This window comes from Camelina sativa, chromosome 12, assembly GCF_030686135.1.
Source record: "Camelina sativa cultivar CO46 ecotype springtype chromosome 12, ASM3068613v1".
NCBI classification, from domain to species: domain Eukaryota; kingdom Viridiplantae; phylum Streptophyta; class Magnoliopsida; order Brassicales; family Brassicaceae; genus Camelina; species Camelina sativa.
In genome coordinates, this window is record NC_141891.1 from 1,491,431 (window position 1) to 1,518,691 (window position 27,261).

Below are 27,261 nucleotides of genomic sequence, written 5' to 3' on the forward strand. Positions count from 1 at the left end.
GCATACAAAAATCATTAAATATTTGATATATTTAGTCAATAAAATTGACCCTTTACTGACCAAGAGCATTTATTATTACTTTTTTTTTGTAATTAATTGTTTCGTACAAGTAAATGCCATATAGATCGACCATTACAAGAAATCACATTGTTTAAAGGGGGTGTATTCAACTTGACATTTTAAGTGATTTGTGTAAAAGCTACAAATCCTATGTTATTCAATCATGGATTTTAAAAAGTCTCCTGAAATTCACTGTTATTGAACTGATGATTTAAAAATCTACTTTAAAATCCACTGTTATTCAAAACAGATTGTGGATTTGGATTTTAATAAGTTTTAGAGATTCTGGAGGATTTGAGAGGATTTGTTTAGTTAAAAATACAGAAATCCAAATCTCATGGTTTTAGGTGGGATTTGAAAGAATTTTACTATAGATCATATCAACTTCTCTAAAATCTATCAAAATTTTAAATTTCCTAAATCCCATCAAATCCTCCAAAATTATTGTTTCAATACACCCTCCTAAATGATTTCGCATAAATCTTATTGGAATGGAACCCAAACTCAAAAGGTATGTAAGAATCATATTCTTATTGGAATGGAACCCAAACTCAAAAGGTATGTAGGAATCATATTCTTATTCAAATATTCTTCGCTCACAAGCAAACTGAATCTGTAGTTACCAATCACACACAAACAAATTTTACATTATTTTTGGGACAAGCGAAGATTAGATATTGAGTTTAGGAGATCTTGATTCTCTGAGTTTCCTTTCTTCTGACAGAATTTTTGCAAACCTGTAATAATTTAGCAGTATTTTACAGATGAAAATTCAGTTATTAATAATCTTAAAAGTAATAAATTATGTATTTGTTTTAGATAAAAAGACAAAATTATTAAAACCTTTTGAGAGCTTCTTCATTAGTTACGTTTTTAGAGATGGGTTGATAACGGCCAGTTTCGAGATTGACACGAGAGACTCTTTTCTTTAATAAAGCTTCACCAACTTCAACTAGACCTTCCATGTTGTTTTCTGTCGATATGTCCACTGAACCTAAGTCACCCTTCAACGTATAGTCCTGTAATGAAGATACATACAAAAATCACTAAATTATTTGATATATATATCTAGTCAATAATATTGACCCTTCACTGACCAAGAGCATTTTTAGTAAATCAGTGCTTAAGTTGCAAATTTTCAAAAATGTTATAATATTCTGAATTGAAACTACGGTTACTATAAGTAGTAATTAATATATTTTTGGAAGAAACTCACATCGATACGTAAATAATTCTTCTCGGAACGAAGAGCTTTAAAGACGACAGAGCAATGGAAATCAACCATGTCGTGAATGGCTTCGTTGTAACAATCAAGAATCGGAGTTGATCCGTTTGCAAAGACCCAACTCAGTAATCCCCAACTCGACGCCATCTCCGCATTGTACTTATCTTGGTTTCGAATCGAACCTGTCCCAATCGATATCACCAGAAACCTCGTGAAATCCAATGGGCTTATGTCTCCCATTGCTGGATTCTTCTTTATTATCTGCTTTGTAACTTGCGCAATAGCACATAACGTCTGAAAAAAGAATAAGAAACATCAACTAATTAACAGGTCGATGATTACAAAGTTAGGGTTTTTTTAGGTTTTAAGATCTAGGTTTTTGAATTTTACCGGGTTATTAGCGGCGATACCACCATCAATGAGGTTGTATTCATGTTTGTGTCCTTCATTGTCTTCGTTTGTGAATCGATGAGCTGGAAAATATGTTGGTGCCGCCGATGTGCTTATACATATGTCTGATAGTTTCGCGTCCATAGCTCGATCAGTCACCGCCTATATATTATGGATCGATGGATCAGTATATACCTGTGCATGTGATGAAATTGCGAATAGATATACGATAGTGGTGTTACCTGGTATGAAGAGAAGATAACTGGTTGAAGTTTCTTGATGTCGAAGCTAGGTATGACAACGTTTGTCAAAGATTGAGTCAGCTTCGTGTCGCCCAAGAAACCTTCAATTAAGTTATGAAGGTACTTCCCGTTGAACTTGGGTCCTCGTACAAGTCTCCTCAAGGTTTCAACCCAGCCAAAGCTCCCTCTGCACATTTAACCTAAAACGACTTAATTATACGATTACTAATTAAGACTCTGAATTGGACTAAACGCAAACGGTTAAGGTGCATATATACCGTGGCTGTGGGAAGATTTCGGGAGAGTGTTTGAGATAAAAAGGGACTATTTCTTTGGCCTCAAACAAAGGGCGAGGGCGGTTGCGGTTGCCACTATCGCCACCGCTTTGGCCTTCACCTTGTGCGACCAACATACCCACTATCAAACCTCCAGTGCTCGTACCCGCGATGACATCGAAATAATCCACAAGCCTTGCCTCTTTACCATCCAATTCCTGTTTAATAGACATTTTAAACTAAATAACTAATACACAATCTATACAAAGTTTACAATTAAAAATCAGTTAATTAGTATATATATATACCTGAAGTTGTGATTCGAGGTAAGCCAAGATTGTGCCGGGAATGATTCCACGGATGCCACCACCATCGATGCTAAGAATGGTGATAAGTTGTCCGTATGAAGGAGGAAGACGAGCGACTGTTAACGTTCTGTCTTTCTGATGTTCAGTTATGGATATTTCTGATGAACTTCTTGATCTCCTTTCCGTATCCATACTTTTAAACGCTTCTCCTTTCTATTATACTAAATCTAAATCAAAGCTTATTTGTATAACTTCGATCAAATCTCTTTCGGCTAGTGTTTAATTTATAGTCTCCTTTTCAAGATAGAGATGGTGGGTGATAAATGTGATCAAAACTTTAGAACTACCGTTACATATATATAGAAAGAGTTACATGTAGGCTAGGGAGTCTATATATATACAAATACAACGCTATGTTATGCATGCCCATTCACACATCCATCACATAGTGTTGGATTTTTCTTAGTCTAAAGGAGAGGTTTCTTTGTTGGGATGTCGTGTTCATCACTCTCACGCTTTATTACACTTGTGGTTACTTTATTTCATATGTCATGTTACACACAGACCTCTATATTAAATAAAGTTCCAGATGACAGCTGTCCTCTCCAGAAAATAAACAATTAAGGCATCTCTAACCTAGAAATGGCCGGAGATTTTCAAAAAAATAAAAATAATAATACTTTAATTATATAGTTATATTTTTAATTTTTTAATAAAGCTGAACCAATAGAAATTGTCTATGGCCTACAAACAGTATGAGAAACGTTTTTACAACAAGCAATTTCAAAAGCAATTCTCTTCCTAATGAAGCCAACTATTGAGTTTTGTAAATAAAATTTGGTCCACAAAAAACATGAGTAACCCAATAAAACATTCTCACTGGAATTGGTCTGACAAAACATGCACACAAATTAGTAGCAGAAGTCACCTGAACATATATATAAGTACATATTTCATATTAAAAAATTGTAGAGGATAATTGTGGGATTTAGAAAGTTTGAACAGTACTCTGGCTCCTCCATTTTTTTTTGTCGATTTTAATTTCTTGATTACCATCCCTGAAGTTGGATTATTATTATTATGTAGATTATTTTTTTGGAACAATATTTGTGGTTGGAGGTGTAAATCCGGTTTCTATAAGACATATTTTACTAATATAGAACTGAAATTGCAGAACTAGGGAGACTCGTTGAATAATGTATGAGGTTGTGGAACAAAAATATTACGTAAAGAGACAACGAGAATCATACTTACAAGCAAATGTAACCGTCACTCAAAGCAATTAAAGTGGCCTAAATTATGGATTTGGAATGGTTATGGTTAGTCTTATAACCAAAGATGGAGCTGTGATACGAGCATACGATTCTTATAACCAAAGATGGAGCTGTGATACTAACCAACTGTTAAAAAAATGATTCCCAAATTTGTCTCAAATTGATCTTATTAGAATGAACCCCAAAGCCAAAAGGTATGTAAGAATCATATTCTTATTCGAATATTGCTCACAAGCAAACTGAATATGTAGTTACCACACAAACAGATACAAACAAGTTTTGACATTATTTTTAGGACAAGCAAAAAAAAAAATTAGATATTGAGTTTAGGAGATCTTGATTCTCTGAGTTTCCTTTCTTCTGACAGAACTTTTGCAAACCTGTTATAATTTAGCAGTATTTTACAGATTAAAATTCAGTTATTAATAATCTTATAAGTAATAAATTATGTGTTTGATAAAAAGACAAAATTATTAAAACCTTTTGAGAGCTTCTTCATTAGTTACGTTTTCAGAGATGGGTTGATAATGGCCAGTTTCGAGATTAACACGAGAGACTCTTTTCTTTAATAAAGCTTCACCAACTTCAACTAGACCTTCCATATTCTTTTCTGTCGATATGTCCACTGAGCCTAAGTCACCCTTCAACAACGTATCGTCCTGTAATGGAAATACATACAAAAATCACTAAATCATTTGATATTTTTAGTCAATAAAATTGACCCTTCACTGACCAAGAGCATTTATTATTACTTTTTTTGTAAATTAATTGTTTCGTACAAGTAATTGAATGCCATATAGATTGACCATTACTGGACATCATTTTTAACTTTGTTTAGATGATTTCACATATAAATCTTTATGACCAAAACCGAATGTTTAGGATAGTTCAAAGTAACAAAAAAAAAAAAAAAACAGTTTAATATTTCATTAGCGTGGGAGTTAAGTATCTACCAAATCTAATATGACAACAGCCGAGTTTTAGTAAATCAGTGCTTAAGTTGCAAATTTTCAAAAGCTTTAGTTGACCAAAACTCACATCGATACGTAAATAATTCTTCTCGGAACGAAGAGCTTGAAAGACGACAGAGCTTTGGTAATCAACCATGTCGTGAATGGCTTCGCTGTAACAATCAAGAATTGGAGTTGAACCATTTTCAAAGATCCAACACAGTAAACCCCATTTCGATGCCATCTTCGCATTGTACTTATCTTGGTTCCTAATCGAACCTGTCCCAATCGATATCACCAGAAACCTCGTGAAATCCAATGGGCTTATGTCTCCCATTGCTGGATTCTTCTTCATTATCTGCTTTGTCACTTCCGCAATCGCACATAACGTCTGAAAAAAGGGAGAAGAAACAATATCAACTAATTAATAGGTCGATGATTACCAAGTTAGGGTTTTCAGGTTTAAGATCTAGGGTTTTAGAATTTACCGGGTTATTGGCGGCGATACCACCATCAATGAGGTTATATTCATGTTTGTGTCCTTCATTGTCTTCGTTGGTGAATCGATGCGCTGGAAAATATGTTGGTGCCGCCGATGTGCTTATACATATGTCTGATAGTTTCGCGTCCATAGCTCGTTCAGTCACCGCCTATATATCATGGTTGATGGATCAGTATATACCTGTGAATGTGATGAAATTGCACGTATATATATATCATAGTGGTGTTACCTGGTATGACGAGAAGATAACTGGTTGGAGTTTCTTGATGTCGAAGCAAGGTATGACAACGTTTGTCAAAGATTGAGTCAGCTTCGTGTCGCCCAAGAAACCTTCAATTAAGTTATGAAGGTATTTCCCGTTGAACTTAGGTCCTCGTACAAGTCTCCTCAAGGTTTCAACCCAGCCAAAGATTCCTCTGCACATTTAACCTAAAACGACTTAATTAGACGATTACTAATTAAGACTCTGAATTGGACTTAACGCAAACGGTTCAGATGCATATATACCGTGGCTGTGGGAAGATTTTGGGAGAGTGTTTGACATAAAAAGGGACTATTTCTTTGGCTTCAAACAAAGGGAGGTTGCGGTTGCGACTATCGCCACCGCTTTGGCCTTCGCCTTGTGCTGCCAACATCCCCACTATCAAACCTCCAGTGCTCGTACCCGAAATGACATCGAAATAATCCACAAGCCTTGCCTCTTCACCATCCAATTCCTGTTTAATAGACATTTTAAACTAAATAGCTAATACACAATCTATACAAAGTATACAATTAAAAATCAGTTAATTAGTATATAAACCTGAAGTTGTGATTCGAGGTAAGCCAAGATTGTGCCGGGAATGATCCCACGGATGCCACCGCCATCGATGCTGAGAATGGTGATAAGTTGTCCGTATGAAGGAGGAAGACAAGCGACTGTTAACCTTCTGTCTTTCTGATGTTCAGTTATGGATATTTCTGATGAACTTCTTGATCTCCTCTCCGTATCCATACTTCTAAACTCTTCTCCTTTCTTTTATACTAATCTCAATCAAAGCTTGTTTGTATAACTTCGATCAATCAAATCTTCTCTTTCGGTTAGTGTTTAATTTTTTCTCCTTTTCAAGATAGAGATGGTGGGTGATAAATGTGATCAAACCTTTAGAGTTACCGCTACATATATATAGAAAGAGTTACATGTAGGTTAGGGAGTCTATACACAACACTATGTTATGCAAGCCCATACACACATGACACATCCATAACATAGTGTTGAATTTTTCTGAGTCTAGAGAGAGGTTTCTTGGTTGGGATGTCGTGTTCATCACTCTCACGCCTCATTTCGCTTATGGTTACTTTATTTCATGTCATGTTACACACATACCTCTATATTAAATAAAGTTCTAGATGACAGCTGTCCTCTCCAGAAAATAAAACAATTAAAAGACAAAACATACACACAAATTAGTAGCAGAAGTCACCTGAACATATATATAAGTATATATTTCATATTAAAAAATTGTAGAGGGGATTTATATATTCCTTGGTGCTCCTTCTAATCCTAACTATTTTTTTTTTGTCGATTTTTTTAGGTTATCATTCCTGAAGTTGGATTATTATTATTATATATATTTTTTGTACAATATTTGAGGTTGGATGTATAAATCCGGTTTCTTAAATTATTTCTATAAGATATTTTTTTTACGAATACAGAACTGAAGTTGCAGAACTAGGGAGATTCGTTGAATAATATATATATGAAGTTGCATGTCCAACAAAAATATTACGTAAAAAGACAACGAGAATCATACTTACAAGCAAATTTAGCCGTTGCTCAAAGCAATAAAAGTGGCCATAGTAATGGATTTCTTTGACATCAGTTACGGTTAGTCTACAAGGATACAAATTACATTACGTTCTACACACTTCTCCTTAATTTACTACACTTTTATGCAAGCTTCATATATAGTTTTGTCATGAAATTTAATATAAAGGTCCAAATTTGACTTGCTGAATAACAGAATAATGGACGATATATATACATATATATATATATATATATATCAAGGACACTACTCATATAATCAAAAAGGATTTGATTGCATATATATTTCAAAAGTTTAAGCTGAAGTTCAACCAACTTTTATACCTATGAGATAAACGATTTACGATATATATTTTCTGTCCATGCCGTGACAAGTAGTACAAAATCTATCTATGGTCCACTTATGCGAGATTGTTATATTATATGTAATCCCTTGTTATATATCTGTCAAATGCTATCCGTGTTAATTAAAAAACATAAAGATGTAATCCTCTAATATCGTCCTACCCCTTCAAAACTACTTATGCATTTCTTCACGTATCTCGTTTCCTAATTGGCTTGCTTGACCTTTACAAAATTTATACTAGTATTTAATTACCTGATTAACGCTATGATCAGAAATATGAATATTCTTTGGCGTGTACCATACACATATGGGTTTGAAAAGCGATTATTTTTTTCCACGGGTCTTGAAAGAGTCAAGTTCTTGTAACACTAAACATCCTCTTAAGAACGTTACAATTGTATATATATACAAAAAATCGTCAAATTTGACAAAATTGATAAGATAATATAAATTATAAGGTGTCCACTTTATTTGATGCTTCATTTTACCGAATTAATTCACTGTGAACCGAGAGTTATATAACATCACGATACTAGAGTGATTGACTAACTTGGTTTGAAGTGGTTTAATAACTTGATACGTGAAGAATTGCATAACTCGACCGTTTACAGTTTCATCCACATAACAAGAAAATCAGTCACTTAAAAAGGGTTCACTTTTTTTTTTGTTCACTTAAATTTACTTTCCTTTAATGAAAGCTCTTGTAAAAAAAAAAAAAAAAAAAAAAAAATGAAAGCTCTTGTAATGGTTAAGTTGTCTTGGCATTCCATTTTTACATAACACTCTCATGTTTGTTCAATTAATAAAAAAAAATTACCCGTTCTCAATAACATGATTTTACATGTATGACGTATCTAAATTCTTTTAACATTTAGACTACAATTAGTTTTCACGTTTGAGTAAAAACAAATTGAGAGATATTGTCTAATATATATCTCTTAATTCTTATAGATTCATTTTACAATTTACGATCGGAATGAACAAGATATATTTTAGGGCAGGCAAATATGTAAACCGGAAAAGTGTAACTTGATTTGTAAATTTTTAATTATCTTTTCAATTCGGGAAAAAATCAATCAGAGAAACCAAAAAACAAAAAAAAAAAACAAAAAGCAAGGCGTTAAGAGAATTCGCCGACCAACACACACACACACACACACAATATATCCATCAGTTTTAAACTAAATAGCAATATCATCTTGTACAGTATTTCACACAAAAGGGCGAATGAGATCATCAGGCATGTATTTCCTTTTATTTGGTCTCCTGTGATCCGTTTGATGAATCTTTAGTCATTGTATCGCTTCTCATTCTCCTTAATTTCCTTTCGTCAGAGAGGATTTTCGCATATCTACAAACAAACAAACAAAAAAAAAATTAAGAATGAGATTACTTGTAATACAAGAAACCCACCAAAAAAACATTTGAAGCGCTATTCTTAATTACCTCTTTAGTTGTTCATCATTATTAATATTTTCAGGAACAGGTTCATATGCACCAGTGTCGATGTTCATCTGCACGACTCTGCTTGACAATATCTTCTCTCCAACCTTCACAAGATTCTCTAAGTTGGACTTTGTCGCTAGATCCATAACGCTTACATCTCCGTCCAATGTATCATCCTGCAATCGATTTCACACATAAAAAAAAATCTGGTGAATTTAGGCTCAATTACATATTTGGGCACATTTCTATATGTAGCTAGCTCGTACATCGATTCTGAGGTACTTGTCTTCAGATTGTAGGGCTTTAAACACAACAGAGCTGTGATAATGGATCATGTCGCGGCTTGATTCCATAGTAATGTCTAATATCGGAGTAGATCCATTGTCATATAACCAGGATATGATTCCCCACTTTGCAGCCTTTTTTGCGCTGTACTTCTCCTCTCTCTTTGTAGATCCTGTTCCTATCGATATAACGAGAAACTGGTCGTAACCTAACGGCTTGATATCACCCATATCAGGATTATTCTTCACAATCTGCTTAGACACAGCAGTCATAGCCACCAAAGTCTATAACAAAACCAAACACAACGAAATTACTCTAATTTTCGGAAAACCAAACAAAGATTTTATAACTTTTTTGGTAATTCGTTCTTGACAGTACCGGGTTATTAGCAGTAATTGCGCCATCAACGAGGTTAAACTCCGTCGTCTTGCCTTGACTGTCCTCATTGGAGAAGTAATGAGGAGGAAAGAAAGTGGGAGCAGATGATGTACCGACGCATATGTCTGATACCTTGACGTTCAAGCTAGGGTCAGTCAACGCCTTTTAACAAAAAAAAGTGAACTGATTAAAATTAGGTTGAAACAAGAACTTTATATTTCAATCTATATATATGTGTGTTTTGTTAAGAATAGAGACCTGGTAAGAGGAGAAAATGGTGGGTTGAAGTTTCTTGATGTCGTAGGTTGGTATAACAACGTTTGTGAGTGTCTGGTGAAGTTTTGTCTCTCCAAGCAGCTTACTTAGTAGATTTCGTAGATACTTTCCGCTGTATTTTGGACCAGACAGAAGCTTTGGAAGCTTCGGTAACAGAGCAAACACGCCTCTGCATTTTTCACTAGAGTGTCTTTTCAATTGTCACGTGGAATTTTTAACATATATGCCAATTAATATTTTATGGGACACCAAACACGTAATAATGCTCACTTGTGAACAGAAAAAAAATCTATTTTAAACAGAATATACAAACACAACCAGTATCAATCTAATTCATATTTGTTAATTAGTATATAACGAAATATAATTTGCTTACGCAGGCTGGGGAAATATCTTCGGACAATGTTCAAGGTAAAACGGCACAATGTCTTTGGCCGCGAAATGAGGTCGACCGGTCCCGTCCGGTACAGTCAACATAGCCGTCACAAGACCACCGGTGCTAGTTCCAGCTATCACATCGAAGTAATCTGCTAGCCTCGCGCCTTCGCCATCGATTTCCTATATATACCCAAAAAAAAACTTTAATTTTTCAAAAATATAACTACAAGAAAAAAAAACAAAGAAGAAGTTCAATTACTATCTCGTAAAGAGTCAAATATGAAGTCAAGATCATAGATTGATGAACGCTCTAAGCAACTATTAGATTCACATGATAATTAGTACGAGTTTCTGATCCAAGCTTCCATATATACGTGTCTAGTTATTTTACACTACTAAAATATATATAAAGAGGGGCGCCGATGCATATGTATAAACCTGAAGCTGTTTTTCGAGATAGGCAAGGACTACTCCGGCGATGACTCCCCTGACTCCACCGCCGTCGAGGCTGAGGATTGTTACGAGTGATCCGCACGCTGGCGGTTTGTTTTTCTTGCAAGACGAGTCGTTCTCCATGATAGTTGATCGATCTTCTTTTTGAGTTAGAAGATCATAAATCGAAATTTGGTAAAAGTTTTGGATGTAGAGGTCGATTATATATATAAAATGCACAATTTCACTTGTATAGATTTTTCAAATAACAAAAATTTGGTCAGACTTTCTTCATATCTATTACGTGCTAATAAGGTTTATAGCTAATAGTATATTTTTTTTTGTTTCATTGGAATAAGATAATGTATAGTAAGAAACTAAAGATTATGTCGTCGAGCTTGAGCTGTCATAAACTAAATTAAATTATGAGAACTAATTGCAATAAATTTAAATTTAACAAACAAATATTTTTTTTCGTGGACTTTGCAATAAAGAACAACAGCTAGCCACGGGCGAGTTCTGCATCCAATTCCAAATTAATGTTTCAAAAAACGGACTTTGGAATTTGCTGCGACACATTTCTCTTCTCTATCCACTACACAGACTTGTTCTAAAGACATCTGTCACAATTCGTTGAGAAGATGCTCTCAAGACTTTTAGCATTACAGCATGCAAGCACTCTTTCTCAACTAGATACCAACCTATAATATAATTATATAATTTGCATTACACAGTAGAGATGGTATAAAATACATAGCAAGTTCATGTGTGGGGTATTCTAAAAGATATTATAATTTGTTCAGAATTTTCTTCGTACATTACATTTCGTGCTAATCATGATTGTAGTTCATATTTTTCCTTTGGGAATTATTTAATGTAAATATAGAGACAATATGCAATACCAAGATTATTGAGCTGGCATATATAAGCTAAGCTTAATTGACGAGAACATATTGTACGTAATAGATAATCTTAAGTAACATTTCTTACGTGGACAATCCAAAACAATAGCAAACGAGATCTACATCAAAAGATTCAAATCAAGACTCTCTATTTATTTTGACTTTTCTTTTGATGATAGAGTTTGATTTTATTTTATTTTTGGATTTGCAAGGACACATCTCCCTCCCTATCCAGGCTTGTTCAAACTAGCTACTACATCTGTCAATGTCATAGGAGCTGATTCAAAAAATTAGCTTCTGCATGTTGCTTCATCTTAATTATAGCCTTCTGTTGTTTCATTTTTTGACCCAACAAAAAGAATTACATGTAACAAAAAATTCATAACCAATTTGACTATAAATTTCTCTATCTCACGACTTCCCTGGCTCATAAATCTTTTTAAAAATAATTACTTCAGTATGTATAAAATTATCTTTTCGTAAATATCCTTCAGATCTATTCAACAAGATAATACAACTAAAAAAAAAAAAACACAACAGCGGCATATCTGGAAACTAGATAAACATTTTATTTTTTCATATTATTAAACCGTTCTTTAATCCAAATGTCAGTCAGTGTGTGACAACTCTTGACTAGAGGATTCATATGTTTTTTCAGTTTAAGAGAGTGGGTTTCATCAATACTCGGGCCTATATATGAGTTTCAAATCAAGGCCCAATCTTTGCGAATTATGAAACTTCAAGGACAACTGATTTATTTGCGCGCACAAAAAATAAAAATAAAAAGAGGACTAGTGATCATTAGTGAAGTTGACGTTGACCAATAACAACGCGGTACTCTCACCTTCCTTATCTTCGTTGTTTAGTTGTTCTATCAACACACCGAGAGACAGTCCAAGCTTTATGAAAAAGATGTAACTTCGTTCATATATTTATGTCCCAATTGTTTTCAACATATTTGTTCATTCATTTAGTTACTATCTATCTATCATGTCATGATTTTCATAATCTTAAGCCAAACTTTTCTACGCAGCATTAAATGTTAACATTTCAATTTAAAAAAAAAATAACTAGCATATTGAAATTATTTCTATATCACGATATTTTAAAAACGTTTGATTAGACTTTAACAGACACTTAAAGGGGACTGAAAGAAAATTTCCGAATATTTTTTCACAATGTTTTTTTAAAATTCAATTCATGCTTCTTGATAGATTTTTGAATTCGTTTGCTTACTTGCTTAATCACTAATTAATGCGTGTTAATTCTGGTTGTAACTTTGCATGCCGTCAATTTAATATAATATGGTGTTGATCAGAGTTATTAATTTATCATTATTTACTTTGGAAGTATACTAATGTTTGTTTGTTTTTCTCCTCTATTAGAAAAACAAAACTGACACAAAAACATTCGTTGGCCCTAATGAATACAAAGCATATACTTTTTTTTTTTACAAAATATGTGATAAGAAAAAAAAATTTGTTTTGAATAGTATAATATTGACAAATATACTAGACTACTAGTACTAGTGTATATATATGGCGAAAGGTTTTGATATGTAATTTCACTTGCATGCGCTCATAAGTGATAGTGAACATGCGATGTACCACGTACGCTAGCCCTAAATGGACCCTATTCACTTGTCTTATTGGACCACCTTGGTTATCATAAGGAAGAAAAAATTGACTTATCATTGAAAAATTGGGGACCGATCGATGGATATGAGCTGATTTTATGTGCATAAATGTGGAAAATATACAGGGAAATCAAGAAGGACATAACGTGTATTGCTCCAAAATGTTTCTAATTTATTTATATATATGAAATTACAAATTCACAAGTGCAAGTTTATGTTTAATTTGTTTTAGAGTAAGATCTTCTCAGACGTCGTCATGGTTGCACATTACTATCAGCACCACATAGGTCCATTAATGGCATGTGAGGGAAAGTGGCTAGATGATCAGAGGCGACAATTATGTGTCATCTAATATATTTATTACATCTATCTATAGATAGAATATATGATCGTACAAGATTTTTGGATAAATTATGAGATGATTTGCTACAATTAGAAATATATCTACTACTATAATGTACAACAGATATTGATCAATCTATTAGTTTAAAGTTAGAAACTTGTGCATTAGAAAAACGCACATCTTTGTTTAATAAAATAAAAACAAAACATATTTGCGATAAATAATTAAAAATAATATTTGTGTTTGGTTCGTAAAAACAATTATGTAAAAACAAATAGATTTGTCTTTTTGGCTCTTTATGAGTTAATAGAAATACACTTGAAGCCGAGAAGTGAGAATGGTCCAACGTAGAAGGAAATTGACAAGAATCCTTTTTGTAAATGTTTATAAAAAGTTCCCAAAATTTTCTGATTGATATACATATTGGGAAATAAACGACGTCGACCTTTTTGTGGTGTACTGGTTACATAATTTTTGAATCATCATTTAGGGAAAAAAAAAATACATATACAAACAAAGTTGTGTCGCTATATATCGTTTATTAGTTGATAATTGCTATTTTAAATTTTCGATTAGACTATAATTCGTGTTTTTACCTCTTTAATCACCGGGTTAAGTCCAGGCCCAATACGGGACTTTATACGGGACCACAGTATCCGGGTCCAGCCCAAAAGTAGAGGAAAGTAAAAAACAAAAGTAAAAGGGAATTAACTAAGTTGAGCTTTGGACCATTTATATATATTTACTTTGTAATAAGTGAATGAAGTGTATCTTCGTTTCTGTTTGTAGAAGAATTGAGAGATCCCATTATCTTGATTCTGCGATTAATTCTTTGCACTTGTATATACGTACTGTACTCTATTTTGGATGGTAAGTTCAAATTTATGATTGACGCAATAAGATCATAGACTTTATTGTTATAAATGTTAAAGTACAATAAATGTATCCTAAGTTTTCTGTAATACGATATTCTAATAATCGTGACGCAATACAAAAATAAATAAATAGATAGAGAAGAGGAAATAATGATTTGGATTCAGGATTCGCATGCCTTACATAATTACATTGTATTATCACTCTTTAGGATTTAATTTGATGCACGTTCGAAGCTTTTTCTTTAGTTATATTATACGTGTAGTTAGTAGCTAAATATCTCAATTTGTTTAATTACGTAAATAACAAATCCTATTATTAGCTTATTGATTTGCATCATAAGTTGATACTTAAACGATATTCGTGGCTACCAAAAGAATGATATGTATAATTAGGTTTATTTTTATATTTAATAACGACCTCATTGTTAGGTTGACATAGGGATAAAATATAGTGATAAAATATTAGTAACATAGATTAACAGATTAAAGTACAGTTAAAATTACATATGCATGTCATACAAATTACTCATGTTTTCGTTTTGTTCTCATTTATATAGTTTATAAATAAGATATTTCATAATAATAAACAAAAAAAAAAAAGTGGAATCACTAGAATGTAATGACATGGAAGAAAGGTGTATTCCGTAACTAAGTACTAAGAAATATATAAATCATGAATTACAAAAGAAAGAAGAAGCATGGTCCACTAGAGAGAAATGGAAAGCAAAGTTTTGTTAATAAAGGCAAAGCTTTGTCACGTGCTAATGCTTATTAGAATCTGCCAAAGTTATCATTTATTTCTTCCATTCATTATTTATACCTAATCCACCTTTTAATTAATTTATACTACTACTACTATTACTATATCCAGCCATGTTAGTTGATTAACTATTTTGATCGTATAATATTACCACGCTTAGCCTCGGAGTATCAAAAATGTGTCCATTGGGTTGAAATAATAATTGCAAATCACCTTTTTTTTTTCATAATACTTCCTTTTTCCGTGGTATGTCATTTCCACTTTTAATGAGTTTACCTTTTTAATCTCAGGACCCAACATGTTCCATATAATTCTGGTTTTTGATGATTTTGTTTTATGAGTTTTGTCTACACGGTTTATCAAAACTTAAATGTCATTAACTCTTAAGTTGACAGAAAACAAAACATAACCAAACACACTAACTCATTAAGTTGTTTATTTTTTCAATTACAAAAAGTTTTATCGAGACATTTCAAGTAAATAGGAAAAACATATCAATATTATTACCCTGATCGTCTTTAAATTTGCTTAATTACTTCTTTTATTTTGGTGGTGATGGTGGATCGTTCGATTAGACAGCACAAAAAGGAGAAATGAAATCAAATGTTAAAAAGGTTATAGAGAGACTAGTGAGATGTCAGCATCTTACAAGTTTTTTTACTTTTTTTTTTTTTTGGTTAGCATCATAATTAAGTAGCACGTTACCTTTGCTTTATCTAAAAGGTATCAGAATTTTAACTCTGCAAAAACAAAACGCTTGTGTTTAAGTTTAAGTACAGCCTGCATAATTGATTACATAACAATTAGTACTTAATATAAAATCCCTAATCAATAATTTATAAGCTCCTTTTAAACTAATCAATCAAACACGATGTAAGATTCACTTGATCCCTTTACCCAGAAAAAAAAAAGGAAAACAAATACTATTTACTTGATTTGAGGTATCCTTCATACAAAAAAAATCACTATAAGATTAAGAATTGAAATTGGAAAGTATTTATATAGAATAGTCGAATGACAGCTTTTAAACTGCTATTACTAGAGTAGACTGAATAGTAGTGACCATTGACAAAAAAATAAAAATAGCAGTGACCAATAATTTTTGGATTTTCCATATCTAATTTGTACAACAAATTATCATCACTCTCACACTAAGGAAAAAAACCTTGAAACAAAAAAAAAAGCTGTAAACCACCAAACTCCATCCACTATGTCTATAACACCTTCAAACTTGACAAACCAATTCGAATGATTTTTTTTTTCTTCTATAAATGATATATGAAATTTCTCTTAATTAACTGATCACATAAGTCATATAATTCGGTTTACATAGTTTTCATTATCTTAAAATTTAGAAAATAATTATATTCAGAAAATAATAAATACAGTATAATATAATTTTATTGTTTTTATTATTAAAAATATATAAAAATTTATGTTATAAGAAGTGAAAGATAGAGATGGAAAATGAAAGCACTAAAGCCACTAAATACCAAAATTACAATTAATAAAAAATGGGGAGATAAAAAAGTAAGCTCTCTCTCTCTCTCTAGTTGTCCTCATCTCTCCACAATTCTCTCCTCCAGCTCGAACGCTCTCGTCACTCAGATCTCCCATCTTCTCCTCCGATATACAAACAACACCATTTCCACAGTTTTCAGAAACCTCTAACTTATATATAAAAAATCAATTCTTTAATTGGCGATTATAAAAAAAAACATTGATCTGTCGTCGTTTTCTGATACTTGTTTTTCACCTCCATCCAATAAGAGGGATTCTGCTCTAGTCTTCTTTCTTCCATTGCTCTGTTCGAGATTATAAAACTGACGAAATTAATTACAGTAAATTGTAATATAAAAAAAAAAAAGTGTGGATCTTTGGGAAAGATAAGCTTGAGAATTAATACACATGCCAGCCTTTTTCTGCATCTTCTTCTTGGTCGCTTTATCTTCAAGTTTTCCCGCTCTGTCTACTAAGCCAAAGGTACTTACTTACTTCTTTAATTGTCCTTTTACCTCTTATACATTTAACTCTATGTTTCTTTCTTTTTACTTCTGTTTTGTTTTCTCTGTCTCTTATTATGTTTTTATTTTTTTTAATCTTGATGGGTCTCTCTCTCTCTCTCTCTCTTGGGTTTTATATCATCAGTTAAAGAGTCGAGAGAAAGCAAAAGTTGAATAGAGAGAGAGAGAAGCGATGATGAACACTAGTGTTCGAGCTGCTCTTTCCTCCATGAAAGCTCCTTCAAAGCATGACACCAATCATGTATCTTTCTTTTTCCTTTTCTCTCTCTCTTATCACTTTTTGTTTGTGAACTCAATTTTGATTGCTTTTTCTCTTTTGGGTAATCTTTTTTTTGGTGGATATGTTTTAGTCTCTGCAAAAAAAGTTTGTTCCTTTAGAATGATAATTTGGATTTCCAGATATTTTTTTCTCTTTAAGATTCTTGCCTTCTACATTGGACTATTTACCAACCGAACCTTTGCTTTTTTTTTTTTTTTTTGTTCTTTCTAAAAAAATATAGTTATTCGTAGTGATTTTACTGGTCACAGTGAAAGTGATCGATACTCTCAATTCTTATCCTCCTCCATCTGGAAGTGTGTGTTGTTTCCCACTATCAAAGGCTCTCAGAGCTATAGTTTCTTCTTCTTTTCTGTTTTCTCTATTAGCTCCAGTGTGTTTCTTTTTTTTTGGTTCATATGAGTAATGATGTTTCGTGGTATTATGAAATCTTCAAAGGAGGACAAGAAGAAGATGGATAGTAATGGAGCTGTTGCTAATTCAGGCAAATCTCTGGTTAATAAGCGTCGAGCTAACAGAGAAAAGAAAATGGATTTGCTACAAGATGTATGATGAAGATGAACTATTCTTTACAAAATTTCACTTTCTTTGAGTTGATGAGTTGTGAGTCTAAAACATGTTCTTGTTTGTATTAAGGTTGATAAGCTAAAGAGGAAGCTGAGACAAGAGGAGAATGTGCATAGAGCATTGGAGAGGGCTTTCACTAGACCTTTAGGAGCTTTACCTCGTCTTCCTTCTTACCTCCCTCGACATGTAAGAAAGACACCTGAATGCTGGATTTTTGAATTATGTATCAAACTTGTTGTTCTTTTTGTGTTTGATTTTTGTGTCATTTTCTCCCCGGGGTTTTGATTAGACATTGGAGCTTCTTGCTGAAGTAGCTGTTCTTGAAGAGGAAGTGGTTCGGTTAGAAGAGCAAGTTGTAAGCTTTAGACAAGGTTTATACCAAGAAGCTGTTTACATATCTTCAAAGAGGAATCTGGAGAGTCCTAATAACAACAATGGTCTGAACGAGAATTCGCCTGTTAGAAGCAGTACTAGTAAACACCAGCGTTCAAAATCCATGTCGCAACACGAGTTCAATTCTATGATCACTCCCCCTAAAAAGCATCAACAGGGTCATCATAGTCTTAGCAGAAGCATCTCAAGCAGGAAACTCTTCTCCTCTGATCAAACAGTTAATGACCGAAGTGGTGGTCAGAGAGTGGTTAATGGCAAACAAGCGTCGCCTAAACCAAATATAAACAGTGTTACTAAGCCAGTAGATGTAAGGGGGAAAGAGAACCAGATCTCTAGTAATGCTTCAAAAGACAAGAAAAATAAAGAATCACCTGAGAAGAAGATTGGCAGGTTCTTGACATCTGTGAAGAAGAAGAAACCTTTGATCAAACCGGAAGCAGCAGCTGATAAACACTCAGAATTGCAGGTAAGTAAAACGTTTACGTTTTCATTAATGCATGAATCTATAGATTTCTTCTGAAAGTTTTCTCCTTTTTGTGTGTTTTCGGTTGTTCAGGTAGATGATAGATTAGCTGATCATGACAAAGCACAGGAGAGTGTTTCAGGTTCATCTTCGGAAGACAAAACACTACAAAGTGGAAATGTAGCAAACAGAGTTTCAGAGGATTTACTGAAATGTCTGGTGACTATTATCTTGAGGATTAGCTCGTCGAAGGACATTGTCTTGGATCCATATAGTAACTGTTCAGAATGGAGAACAAGAGAACTTGGTGCATACAAGCATCTTTGCTCGGTTGATGCATCTTCAGTTGATCTTGGAAGAAGAATCAATGCTTCATTTCTGATCCATCGTCTCAAGTAAGTTTCTTCCTTTTTATGAAAATAATATGAAACTTTCTACAATGATTCAATACACTAGACTCATGTTTTTTGTGTAACCATATATTTCTTCAGGTTTCTGCTTAATAAGCTTTCCATTGTAAATCTAGACGGTCTTAGCCACCAGCAGAAGCTTGCATTCTGGATAAATACTTATAACTCATGTGTGATGAATGTGAGACTTCTATGATTTCTTTGTATGATAGAGATTGAGAAATGTATGTAAAATGTTGAATTAGCTGATGATGTCTTGTTTACAATTTACCTTTATAGGCATTCTTGGAGCATGGAATTCCGGGGACACCTGAAATGGTTGTAGCACTGATGCAGAAGGTTTTAGATTCTAACTCAAAGTTGACATCATTGCGCGTTAACATTTTTTATAGGTTTATATTCATTTCTTCTCTTTGTTGTGTCAGGCAACCATAATTGTAGGAGGCCACTCTCTCAATGCTATCACAATCGAACATTTCATCTTGAGACTTCCATACCACTTGAAATTCGTAAGTGTCCCTTTTTCTCTTTTTCTTTAAACTGTGTACCATTGAATCAAAGCTTGGTTCTTATTTTTATTTGTTTCCTCTCTGCTTATTGTTTTGGAAAAGACTTGTCCCAAAACCGCAACACATGAAGAGATGAGAGCTCATAGCACATTTGGATTGGAATGGTCAGAGCCTCTGGTCACATTTGCCTTGTCCTGTGGAAGCTGGTCCTCTCCTGCTGTAAGTTGTGTACTTAATATCATATTAGATTCAATATGGCAAATATGAAAACTTTCAAGTAATTTCAGACATGAGTTTAAAAACACATCATGAAACTAAAGTTAACAACCTTTTTATCTTACCTTTTTTAAAAAACTGAAGGTAAGAGTGTACACAGCAGCTAATGTAGAGGAAGAGCTAGAAACGGCAAAGAAAGATTATCTTCAAGCATCAGTTGGGATATCAAAGAACAACAAACTAGTGCTTCCAAAGGTATTAGATTGGTATTTACTCGACTTTGCCAAGGATTTGGAATCATTGCTGGATTGGATATGCCTTCAATTGCCTGACAAACTAAGAGAAGAAGCAAATAAGTGTATGGAGAGAAAGAACAAAGAATCACTAATGGAGTTGGTTCAAGTAGTACCATATGACTTCAGTTTCAGGTTGATTTTGCATCAATGAAAAATGTGATATAATAATATTTGTATAGATTTGGATTGAGAGGAGGGTAAAGTAGAGCGCAAGAGTTAAAAAATTGTTATTGGTTTTTGGTTGGCTGAGAGTATATATAGATATTGTTGTGTTCTTTACTTATTGAACTATAAAAGTGATGTAATAATAATTCATTTAATTGATTTTTATATGTAATGCTATAAATATAGAGAAATACCCTAAAATAGCACTAAATCAAGTTTTATGGACAATTATAGCACACATTTCATAAATTTCCAAAAATATCACTATTTAACACATTAAAATATTTAAAATTAATTTTTAGAATTTGTTTTATTATGTTTGGGTTCTCAATTTCACATTTAGGGTATAGTTTTGAGGATTAGGGTTTAGTATTTTGAATTTAGGATTTAATTTTAGAAGATTAATTAGTGCTATTTTTGAAATTTTAGAGATGTTGTGCTAAGTTTGAAACAAAAACTTATTATGGTGCTATTTTTGAGAATCTCCCATAAACATATATGTGTACACCATTTTTTTTGTTTTGTTGAGTAGAGAGTTTTTGTCTTATTTGTTTTTTCGTGTCTGTTACTATATTTATGGTCAGCATCCTGGTCTCGTACTCGTACCATACTCATTTTGGTCGGCTTCTTGATTTAGTAAAGTATTTATTCTTGTAACTATATGTTTAGCTTTTGTGAAGGTTATAAATTGATGTATCCTTTTTTTGTATACGAGGAGGGGTATAAGAAATTGAGTTGCTTTTATATGAAGCCTTCAAAAAAGAAAAATCCCGAGAAGAAGCAAAAGTCACAAAAAGCGCTAGAAGGAGGGTTCGAACCTCCGACCTTGTGGTTAACAGCCACACGCTCTAACCAGCTGAGCTATTCCAGCTTTTGTTAGACGTGTCAAAGAGAAGTATTATATAGACAATTTTAGTTTCCTTAGTTAATGGGCTTGAATAGAAAGGCGAACAAGAGCCCAAAAGAAGCCCATCAATAAAACACAGAACACTGATTAGAAGAGTGCTGTAATCGTGGTGGTGGTGAGAATTGGGAATTTTGCAGAGCCGTTAAACCCTAAGAACGGAGAAGAAAACCCTAGACCGGCGAAGAAGATTCAATCAGATTCTCATGTCGGATAATAATAATAAAGACCGGGATTCCGATTCCGATGCACCTGAAGAATTCACCCAGGAGCAGGTATAAAACTTACTCGTCTTCTACCTCCTTCCTAGTCTCGTTTGTTGTTCTTCTTCTTCTTCTTCCGTACCTTTACTCTTACTTGGATTTACCTGAAACACCTCGATTCAAAATATTGCATTTTTCTTATCTGTCTGTGGTGTTTTTGACTTGTTTCAGGCGAAGCTTGAGGATGCAGCGTTGAGGAAGATACAGAGAGAGAACAAGGCTAGGTTTGTTTTCTCACACACACATTGCTCCTCCCTCTTTCGCAAGCTCAGCTATTTTTATGGTTTTGTTCATTAGTGATTCGCTTTGATTGTTTCTGAAGACTTGAAAAGTTGCTTTGATTGTCAGTTCTTAGCAAAAACTATGCAAAGAGTTGCTAGTTATGTGTTGTGTAATCCTTCTTTGGCCTTTTAGAGAGTGGTGTTTTATTAGTAGTTAGTTTATATATGTCACCAAGCTTAAATCCTAGCAAAGTCCTAAGCTTTGTTTGTGAACTTGTTGATCTCTGAAGTTTTTTTAGAGGGATATAAGTTGGGAATGTGTGGATTCTTTAATGAGATTGCTTTCTCTTATGGTAGGATTTCTCGTGAAAAGAAAGAGAGGCGCAAGCATATGGCAGAGCAAATAACGCCTCGAAAATCTAAAAAGATTGAAACAGTAGAAGATGTTGTAGAAGAAGAAGAAGCAGAAGAACCTGAGGATAACTCTGAAGCTCTTGCAAAGAAGGGATTCCTTTCCAAAGACATCATCGACTTTCTTGCTGAACGAGAAAAGTATTAACATCCTTTATTTCTCTCTATGATTAAACACTTTAAGCTAGAAAGAATGTTGTCTAACATTGGCACATTTCATAGACAAAAAGCTGGGTCGGATTCTGAAGAAGAGGAGATCATAGACGAAGCCCCAAGAAAGAAAAAGCAAAAAAGCTCAGGGTATGATCATCTACTCTTGGCTTAAATTTTGTTTTAACATTACTCTCTGATTTGCTTTGATTAAGCGTCTTTTTGGTGTGTGCAGGGTCGAAACGGTTATTTACAAAGATATTCCGCCACCGGAATGCTTGAAAAGTGGGCTAGATTTCTTGAAGATGAGGAGAGCGCAAGTCCCAAGATCGTCTTCAGTTCTCAAGAACTCTGGCCAAGCTCTCCGACTTGCCACTGGTGCTGCTTCCGCCAAGAAGCAGCGACAGAGGAAATGAAACTTAAGATGTAAAATTCCATAACATTTTTGTTTTAGTTAGCCTTTTTGGCTACTCCTACTACTGCTGCTACATGTATCAGATGTTTTATTTGTTACTAATATTTGCTCAAACACTCTCAATACAATTCGCTTCGTTCGTGTTTGTCCAAGCAAAGCCAAAAGTGATCCTCGTTCGTGTTGGATCGATTGAGATGAATAGTTAATGAACTGGAGGAACATGTGACATAATCAACGTGAAGGCCAATAACATTAGTAATCTGAGATTATCTCTTGCTACAAGGACAATATAGAAGAATCTAAGTGTATATATTTGATCTAAATCAGTTTTGTAGCAACTTACAATAAATTCTACAAGTTTCTGAAAATTTTCAGAAATTGTATGTTCTCTCACAACATCACAAAAAAAAACAGAAACAGAAAGCCAAATTTACCAAAAGGTGGGAATCTTTGGGTCGATAAGTGATGCCTTCAGGTTACAAGCCATACCAAAAATCTCTCAAATTCACAGTTCTGTACCCTCCATCAATCTCCAGGGGAGCGATCAAACCGTGTAACGGTTCAGGAGTGTGAACCACATCGACTCCTTGATGATACAATCATTGGTTATGTCAGCCTCTCCGAGTCACCCTCTAAAAGTTGTGGCTTTTGTGCTTTTCTACTACAAACTCACGTCTCTGAATCCTCTGCTTCTTCTTCTTCAACAGTAGGAAGCGAACCTTCTCTGCTGAAACCAGGGTTTAGGAACTTGGCCACAAAAGCCCACAACTTGTAAACATCTTCAAAGTTTGTCAAGAAGCTAAGAGAAGCTGTAACAACCTCAAATCTTATAAACCCGTTTTTCCCGGCTTCATTCTGCAAGTGCAAAGCACTATCTTCTTTAGTCCGAGCTCTATAGTTCCTCGGTTTATCATCCACTATGCGTATGTGACTCAATATACCAATGCCAAGAGATATACCTTCTCTTTCACCGAGTCTCTGAACAATTTCAGGACTAACAAAACCTTTGCTTTTATCTCTCACATTGAATGCAACCGCTGCTCCTCTTTCGTATTTGATCTTTGGCCCATATATCTGCACAAGATTCATGTTTCTGCCTCCTGATTCAGGTACTTGTAGTTGCAGTAACGATACGACAAGCCAGTTTATCAGAAACCTCAGTCTCGTTGTGGTTCTGTTAAGACCTAACATATTCACATGATCGATATGTCTGCAAACAATCTCGGTTTCTGTTTCTCTCCTATCCCATTCATCATCCGCACCTTCATCGTCTTCATTGTCAATATCACTAGTGTTATGGTATTCTTCGTCATAGACACTAGCTAGAGAAGCTTCACCGGGCTCTACTATGCTATGACTAACACGTTCCATATTAAACGAAACTCGTCTTCCTTTGCTTGGATGTTCATCTTCCACACCCAATAGCCTGCTTCTACCACCATCTCTTCCTCCCAGTAATCTGAATTCTCCTTCTGTTTCTCGTCTAATAGCACTATCTTTGATTTCTGATGAAATGTTGGAAGATTTTGAGCCATTAGCCAAGCTATGACCGTATTTTTCTTCTTGTATCTCTTGAACATGGAAATTACTACTAGAGCTTCTCCTGTTCCGTGAGGGAGTCGAGTTTTTCCCGGGCTCTGTGACTGACATAACAGCAGCATCAAAGGAAAGGACGTCATTACCATCATACATTGGACTGCTGTAACTCTTGGGTATTAGTTTAGGTGAGTGTCGTTGTTTGTGGTTTCTCTTGTTGGTAAACCAGATTGGTGGCAATGGAGAAGCAATTTTGTTATGCTGATCAGATCCAAGAGGACTTTGACCCAAATCAATCCAAAACGAATTGTCTGATGACTCATCTTCACTAAAAACCGGGCTTTTCATCAGTTCTCCAACTGAAACACTCTCGGTTTCTTCAAAAATTGTGGTGCTAGTAGTTCCATCTCTATCAGAGGATATATTATCTTCTAGGAGCTCTGTTTCAAACACATCCCTCACTTGTGCCGAAGTGTATGCACCAGAGAAAGCCGGCATTTGAGTTGCAGGACGATGAGCTTCTTTGCTTATATCTTCATCATGATCTTCAAAACCAACCAATCCGTCAAGACCATCTACTGAGTCGCTGAGATATAATGGATACTGAGGCGTGATCTTCACTATTCCTGATCCTGTTTTACCAGACTGGCTCTGAAGGCTCCCCATAACTGATTTTTTAATCAACAGGCAACCAAATCCTGTCGGATCATGACCAAACACCCGGTAAAACGAGGTAATGATAAACTCAGGCCGGAACAATGACAAACCAAGCGAATCCATATCTTTGGGACCTAAAGAACCAGCATCAAGCAACACATGCCAATGGTTCTGCTGAGCTAAAGCCATCCACTGGTAAGAATACTTAGCACCCGTAACACGAGACTGAGCAGGAAACACAAACAACCCAACCGCAGAGTCCTTCTTCTTCCTCTTCTTATAAGACAAACGTTTCTTTAAATCAGTAGAACAAAGCTTCAAAGTAGGCCATTTGAACCAAGCGTTGTAAGCCTTTGCGCCTTTCTCTCTAGCGGTCTGCGCCATCCAATTCACAGACTGGCTCTCGTGATCGAACATTGTCAAAAGCCGCTTATTGGACTGGAAAGGATAAGATTCAGCTAACAATCTGAAAGCAGAGCCTCTGCTTACTGTGAAAACAAGACCATACTCATTCTCAGGGATGTTCAAATAGTCCATGATCCTAGTTTTGATATCATGTTCCACAGTTCCACTCTCAGCTCCACCGTAGAGCGCGTGGTTACTCAAATTCGCAGTAATCTCAGAGAGACTAAAAGTACAAGTATCCCAATAGTGCAGAGTCTGAACATAAGAGAAGAGACCAAATCCACAGTAATCAAGACATACCTTAGAACCCGATAAGTGACTGTACTCATCAGATCTTAACTGATCAATCTTCTCAGAAGCTTGATACTTTGGGTACATTTGAAGGAACTTGGTCAAAGCTTCACGGAGCTCAGGAAGAGAGTCTTCAGATTCTATAATCTTTTCAGCTGCTAAAGCAGTGGAGCGTAGAAACTCACGCTGGGCGTGAAGCCTAGCTAAGGATCTGGAACGACCCAAGCTTCCATGACCGTTATCTTGGTCAATGTCTTGGGATTTGAAGAGTGAGCCATTCTCAGAAGCTTCCTCCAAAGCTTCCCTGAGCTTATCTTCATACAATTTCCGAAGCATTGCAGCTTTTTTCTTGACATTGACAGAGGAATCAGAGCCACCATCTCGTCTTCTCCTGCTCTTCTTACTCTTGTCTAAGATGAGAGACGCACAGTGATGAATTTGCTTCCACAGAGAGAAATGCATAGTGAATTTAAGGAGGAGATTTCAGCAAAAAGGGTTTGTCTTGTAGCTCATTATAAAACCCTAGAAGTAAAAAAGATAAGAACTTTGAAACAGATCAAAGAAGAGAGAGCTCAAAAATGGAAACTTTCTTAGAGATTAGAGCGGTTTAGGCATTTCAAAGAGTGAGGAAACGAAATTGACGGAAGAAGAAGAAAGAAGAAGAAAGTAAAAGGGGAACAAGTTGAACGAACAAAAGTACGAGAAAGAAGAAAACAACACATAAGGAGGAATCCAAGAAAGAGAGATGAGAAGAGTCAAAAGCAGCTCAAACCCTAGGACCAGTCTAGTCTCTCTCAGGAGAAGAGAGAAAGGATGATTGGTAACAATAAAAATAAAAATAAATAAAAATTATAAAGCAAAAGAAAAAAAAAAAAAAAAAAAAAAAAACAGATCCCAAAATTTTGTATAGAAATTCAGAAATTGAATACTAAGAGAAATCAATCTTTTCAACAGTAATTGAACTTAAAGGAACTGTCTTTGAATACAAAAGCAAAGGTGACCCCTTTCACCACTAATCTCTCATTTCATTTACTACTCTCTAATCTCTACTACAATGGCCTCTCTCTCTATCTTCTTTACACACTGTTGAAGAAAAAGGCATTGACTTTCACAATACCCAGGAGCAAGAGTGGGTGGTTCATGGGGTTTCTTAATACAATAATAATGTATGGTGGTGGTAATGTGTATAGTGTATTCAATTCCTCTAATCATATAGTTCTTAATAAATGAATAGTATGATTTATAAGGCTAAGGTTTTTTTCAAGTCAAATAACACAGAAAGAAAGAAAGAAAAAGACTTAGAAGAAATAAGTCAAATAACATTAAAAAGAACTATTTAGTGGGAATATCAACATAGCATATGCTGTATTTGACATTTAGTAGTAATAATCCTATTTTTTTGTTTCTGAAAACAAGACAAAAAAAATAGTATGACTCAGGAAAACACAATTTTTGTCTTCTTTTTATCGTATCCCAAAAGAAACGCATTACTATTAAACTAGTCAACTCTTGCAATTGCGGGTTTATTAAGGAAACAAATTCTACTTCTTTAAGCTTAGCTAGCTGCTTGCGAGAGGATAATAATACTAATTGTACAA

The 27,261-nt window shown here is 34.4% G+C and overlaps 6 protein-coding genes and 1 non-coding gene across 9 annotated transcripts; 2 read left to right on the plus strand and 5 right to left on the minus strand.

The window, feature by feature from the left end:
- Positions 1 to 621: 621 nt before the first annotated feature.
- LOC104729466 (patatin-like protein 3) lies at positions 622 to 3,051 on the minus strand. The gene is made up of 7 exons (XM_010448404.3): positions 2,501 to 3,051; positions 2,196 to 2,410; positions 1,918 to 2,104; positions 1,676 to 1,837; positions 1,277 to 1,579; positions 904 to 1,079; positions 622 to 797 (listed from the first exon to the last, which is right to left on the minus strand). The coding sequence occupies exons 1-7, from the start codon at positions 2,690 to 2,692 to the stop codon at positions 731 to 733; spliced, it is 1,302 nt and encodes a 433-aa protein (XP_010446706.1). The 5' UTR covers positions 2,693 to 3,051; the 3' UTR covers positions 622 to 730.
- Positions 3,052 to 3,923: 872 nt separating this feature from the next.
- Positions 3,924 to 6,680, minus strand: LOC104729467 (patatin-like protein 3). Of its 2 annotated transcripts, none has more exons than XM_010448405.3 (7): positions 6,029 to 6,680; positions 5,734 to 5,942; positions 5,456 to 5,642; positions 5,213 to 5,374; positions 4,813 to 5,115; positions 4,255 to 4,433; positions 3,924 to 4,154 (listed from the first exon to the last, which is right to left on the minus strand). In XM_010448405.3, exons 1-7 carry the CDS (start codon positions 6,218 to 6,220, stop codon positions 4,088 to 4,090), a joined length of 1,299 nt encoding a protein of 432 aa, XP_010446707.2. In that variant the 5' UTR covers positions 6,221 to 6,680; the 3' UTR covers positions 3,924 to 4,087. The 2 variants fall into 2 exon arrangements, with proteins under 2 accessions (XP_010446707.2, XP_087333887.1); XM_087477761.1 differs by having other exon boundaries at positions 5,456 to 5,655; positions 6,029 to 6,540.
- A 1,709-nt stretch (positions 6,681 to 8,389) lies between these two features.
- On the minus strand, positions 8,390 to 10,925 carry LOC104729469 (patatin-like protein 1). Its single transcript, XM_010448407.2, has 7 exons — positions 10,581 to 10,925; positions 10,141 to 10,322; positions 9,747 to 9,933; positions 9,489 to 9,650; positions 9,092 to 9,394; positions 8,826 to 9,001; positions 8,390 to 8,730 (listed from the first exon to the last, which is right to left on the minus strand). Exons 1-7 carry the CDS (start codon positions 10,716 to 10,718, stop codon positions 8,634 to 8,636), a joined length of 1,245 nt encoding a protein of 414 aa, XP_010446709.1. The 5' UTR covers positions 10,719 to 10,925; the 3' UTR covers positions 8,390 to 8,633.
- A 5,634-nt stretch (positions 10,926 to 16,559) lies between these two features.
- LOC104729470 (uncharacterized) lies at positions 16,560 to 20,591 on the plus strand. Of its 2 annotated transcripts, XM_010448411.3 has the most exons (11): positions 16,560 to 17,073; positions 17,239 to 17,355; positions 17,830 to 17,937; positions 18,028 to 18,144; positions 18,248 to 18,817; positions 18,908 to 19,209; positions 19,306 to 19,405; positions 19,504 to 19,563; positions 19,650 to 19,733; positions 19,836 to 19,952; positions 20,094 to 20,591. In XM_010448411.3, the coding sequence occupies exons 2-11, from the start codon at positions 17,287 to 17,289 to the stop codon at positions 20,394 to 20,396; spliced, it is 1,830 nt and encodes a 609-aa protein (XP_010446713.2). In that variant the 5' UTR covers positions 16,560 to 17,073; positions 17,239 to 17,286; the 3' UTR covers positions 20,397 to 20,591. The 2 variants fall into 2 exon arrangements, with proteins under 2 accessions (XP_010446713.2, XP_010446712.2); XM_010448410.3 differs by lacking the exon at positions 17,239 to 17,355 and having other exon boundaries at positions 16,563 to 17,073.
- A 616-nt stretch (positions 20,592 to 21,207) lies between these two features.
- On the minus strand, positions 21,208 to 21,281 carry TRNAN-GUU (transfer RNA asparagine (anticodon GUU)). Its single transcript has one exon. It is a non-coding gene; the product is annotated as a tRNA-Asn (tRNA).
- A 96-nt stretch (positions 21,282 to 21,377) lies between these two features.
- LOC104729471 (uncharacterized) lies at positions 21,378 to 22,902 on the plus strand. The gene is made up of 5 exons (XM_010448412.3): positions 21,378 to 21,589; positions 21,749 to 21,801; positions 22,156 to 22,350; positions 22,432 to 22,509; positions 22,595 to 22,902. The coding sequence occupies exons 1-5, from the start codon at positions 21,521 to 21,523 to the stop codon at positions 22,773 to 22,775; spliced, it is 576 nt and encodes a 191-aa protein (XP_010446714.1). The 5' UTR covers positions 21,378 to 21,520; the 3' UTR covers positions 22,776 to 22,902.
- Positions 22,903 to 23,064: 162 nt separating this feature from the next.
- On the minus strand, positions 23,065 to 26,782 carry LOC104729472 (uncharacterized). Its single transcript, XM_087477683.1, has one exon. It carries the CDS (start codon positions 26,123 to 26,125, stop codon positions 23,444 to 23,446), a length of 2,682 nt encoding a protein of 893 aa, XP_087333809.1. The 5' UTR covers positions 26,126 to 26,782; the 3' UTR covers positions 23,065 to 23,443.
- Positions 26,783 to 27,261: the final 479 nt, after the last annotated feature.

Coding starts and splice junctions, on each gene's coding strand:
- LOC104729472 (XM_087477683.1), bottom strand. CDS start 26,125: ATGCATTTCTCTCTGTGGAAGCAAATTCATCACTGTGCGTCTCTCATC.
- LOC104729466 (XM_010448404.3), bottom strand. CDS start 2,692: ATGGATACGGAAAGGAGATCAAGAAGTTCATCAGAAATATCCATAACT. Junction 2,105..2,195: donor GAAATCTTCCCACAGCCACG/GTATATATGCAC, acceptor TTAAATGTGCAG/AGGGAGCTTTGGCTGGGTTG. Junction 798..903: donor AATGAAGAAGCTCTCAAAAG/GTTTTAATAATT, acceptor AAATTATTACAG/GTTTGCAAAAATTCTGTCAG.
- LOC104729467 (XM_010448405.3), bottom strand. CDS start 6,220: ATGGATACGGAGAGGAGATCAAGAAGTTCATCAGAAATATCCATAACT. Junction 5,375..5,455: donor TTATCTTCTCGTCATACCAG/GTAACACCACTA, acceptor CATGATATATAG/GCGGTGACTGAACGAGCTAT. Junction 5,116..5,212: donor GTATCGCCGCCAATAACCCG/GTAAATTCTAAA, acceptor CCCTTTTTTCAG/ACGTTATGTGCGATTGCGGA.
- LOC104729470 (XM_010448410.3), top strand. CDS start 16,999: ATGCCAGCCTTTTTCTGCATCTTCTTCTTGGTCGCTTTATCTTCAAGT. Junction 19,210..19,305: donor TTTCTGATCCATCGTCTCAA/GTAAGTTTCTTC, acceptor ATATTTCTTCAG/GTTTCTGCTTAATAAGCTTT. Junction 19,953..20,093: donor GAAGCTGGTCCTCTCCTGCT/GTAAGTTGTGTA, acceptor AAAAAACTGAAG/GTAAGAGTGTACACAGCAGC.
- LOC104729471 (XM_010448412.3), top strand. CDS start 21,521: ATGTCGGATAATAATAATAAAGACCGGGATTCCGATTCCGATGCACCT. Junction 21,802..22,155: donor CAGAGAGAGAACAAGGCTAG/GTTTGTTTTCTC, acceptor CTCTTATGGTAG/GATTTCTCGTGAAAAGAAAG. Junction 22,351..22,431: donor TTTCTTGCTGAACGAGAAAA/GTATTAACATCC, acceptor CACATTTCATAG/ACAAAAAGCTGGGTCGGATT.
- LOC104729469 (XM_010448407.2), bottom strand. CDS start 10,718: ATGGAGAACGACTCGTCTTGCAAGAAAAACAAACCGCCAGCGTGCGGA. Junction 10,323..10,580: donor ATCTCGAAAAACAGCTTCAG/GTTTATACATAT, acceptor GGGTATATATAG/GAAATCGATGGCGAAGGCGC. Junction 8,731..8,825: donor AATGATGAACAACTAAAGAG/GTAATTAAGAAT, acceptor GTTTGTTTGTAG/ATATGCGAAAATCCTCTCTG.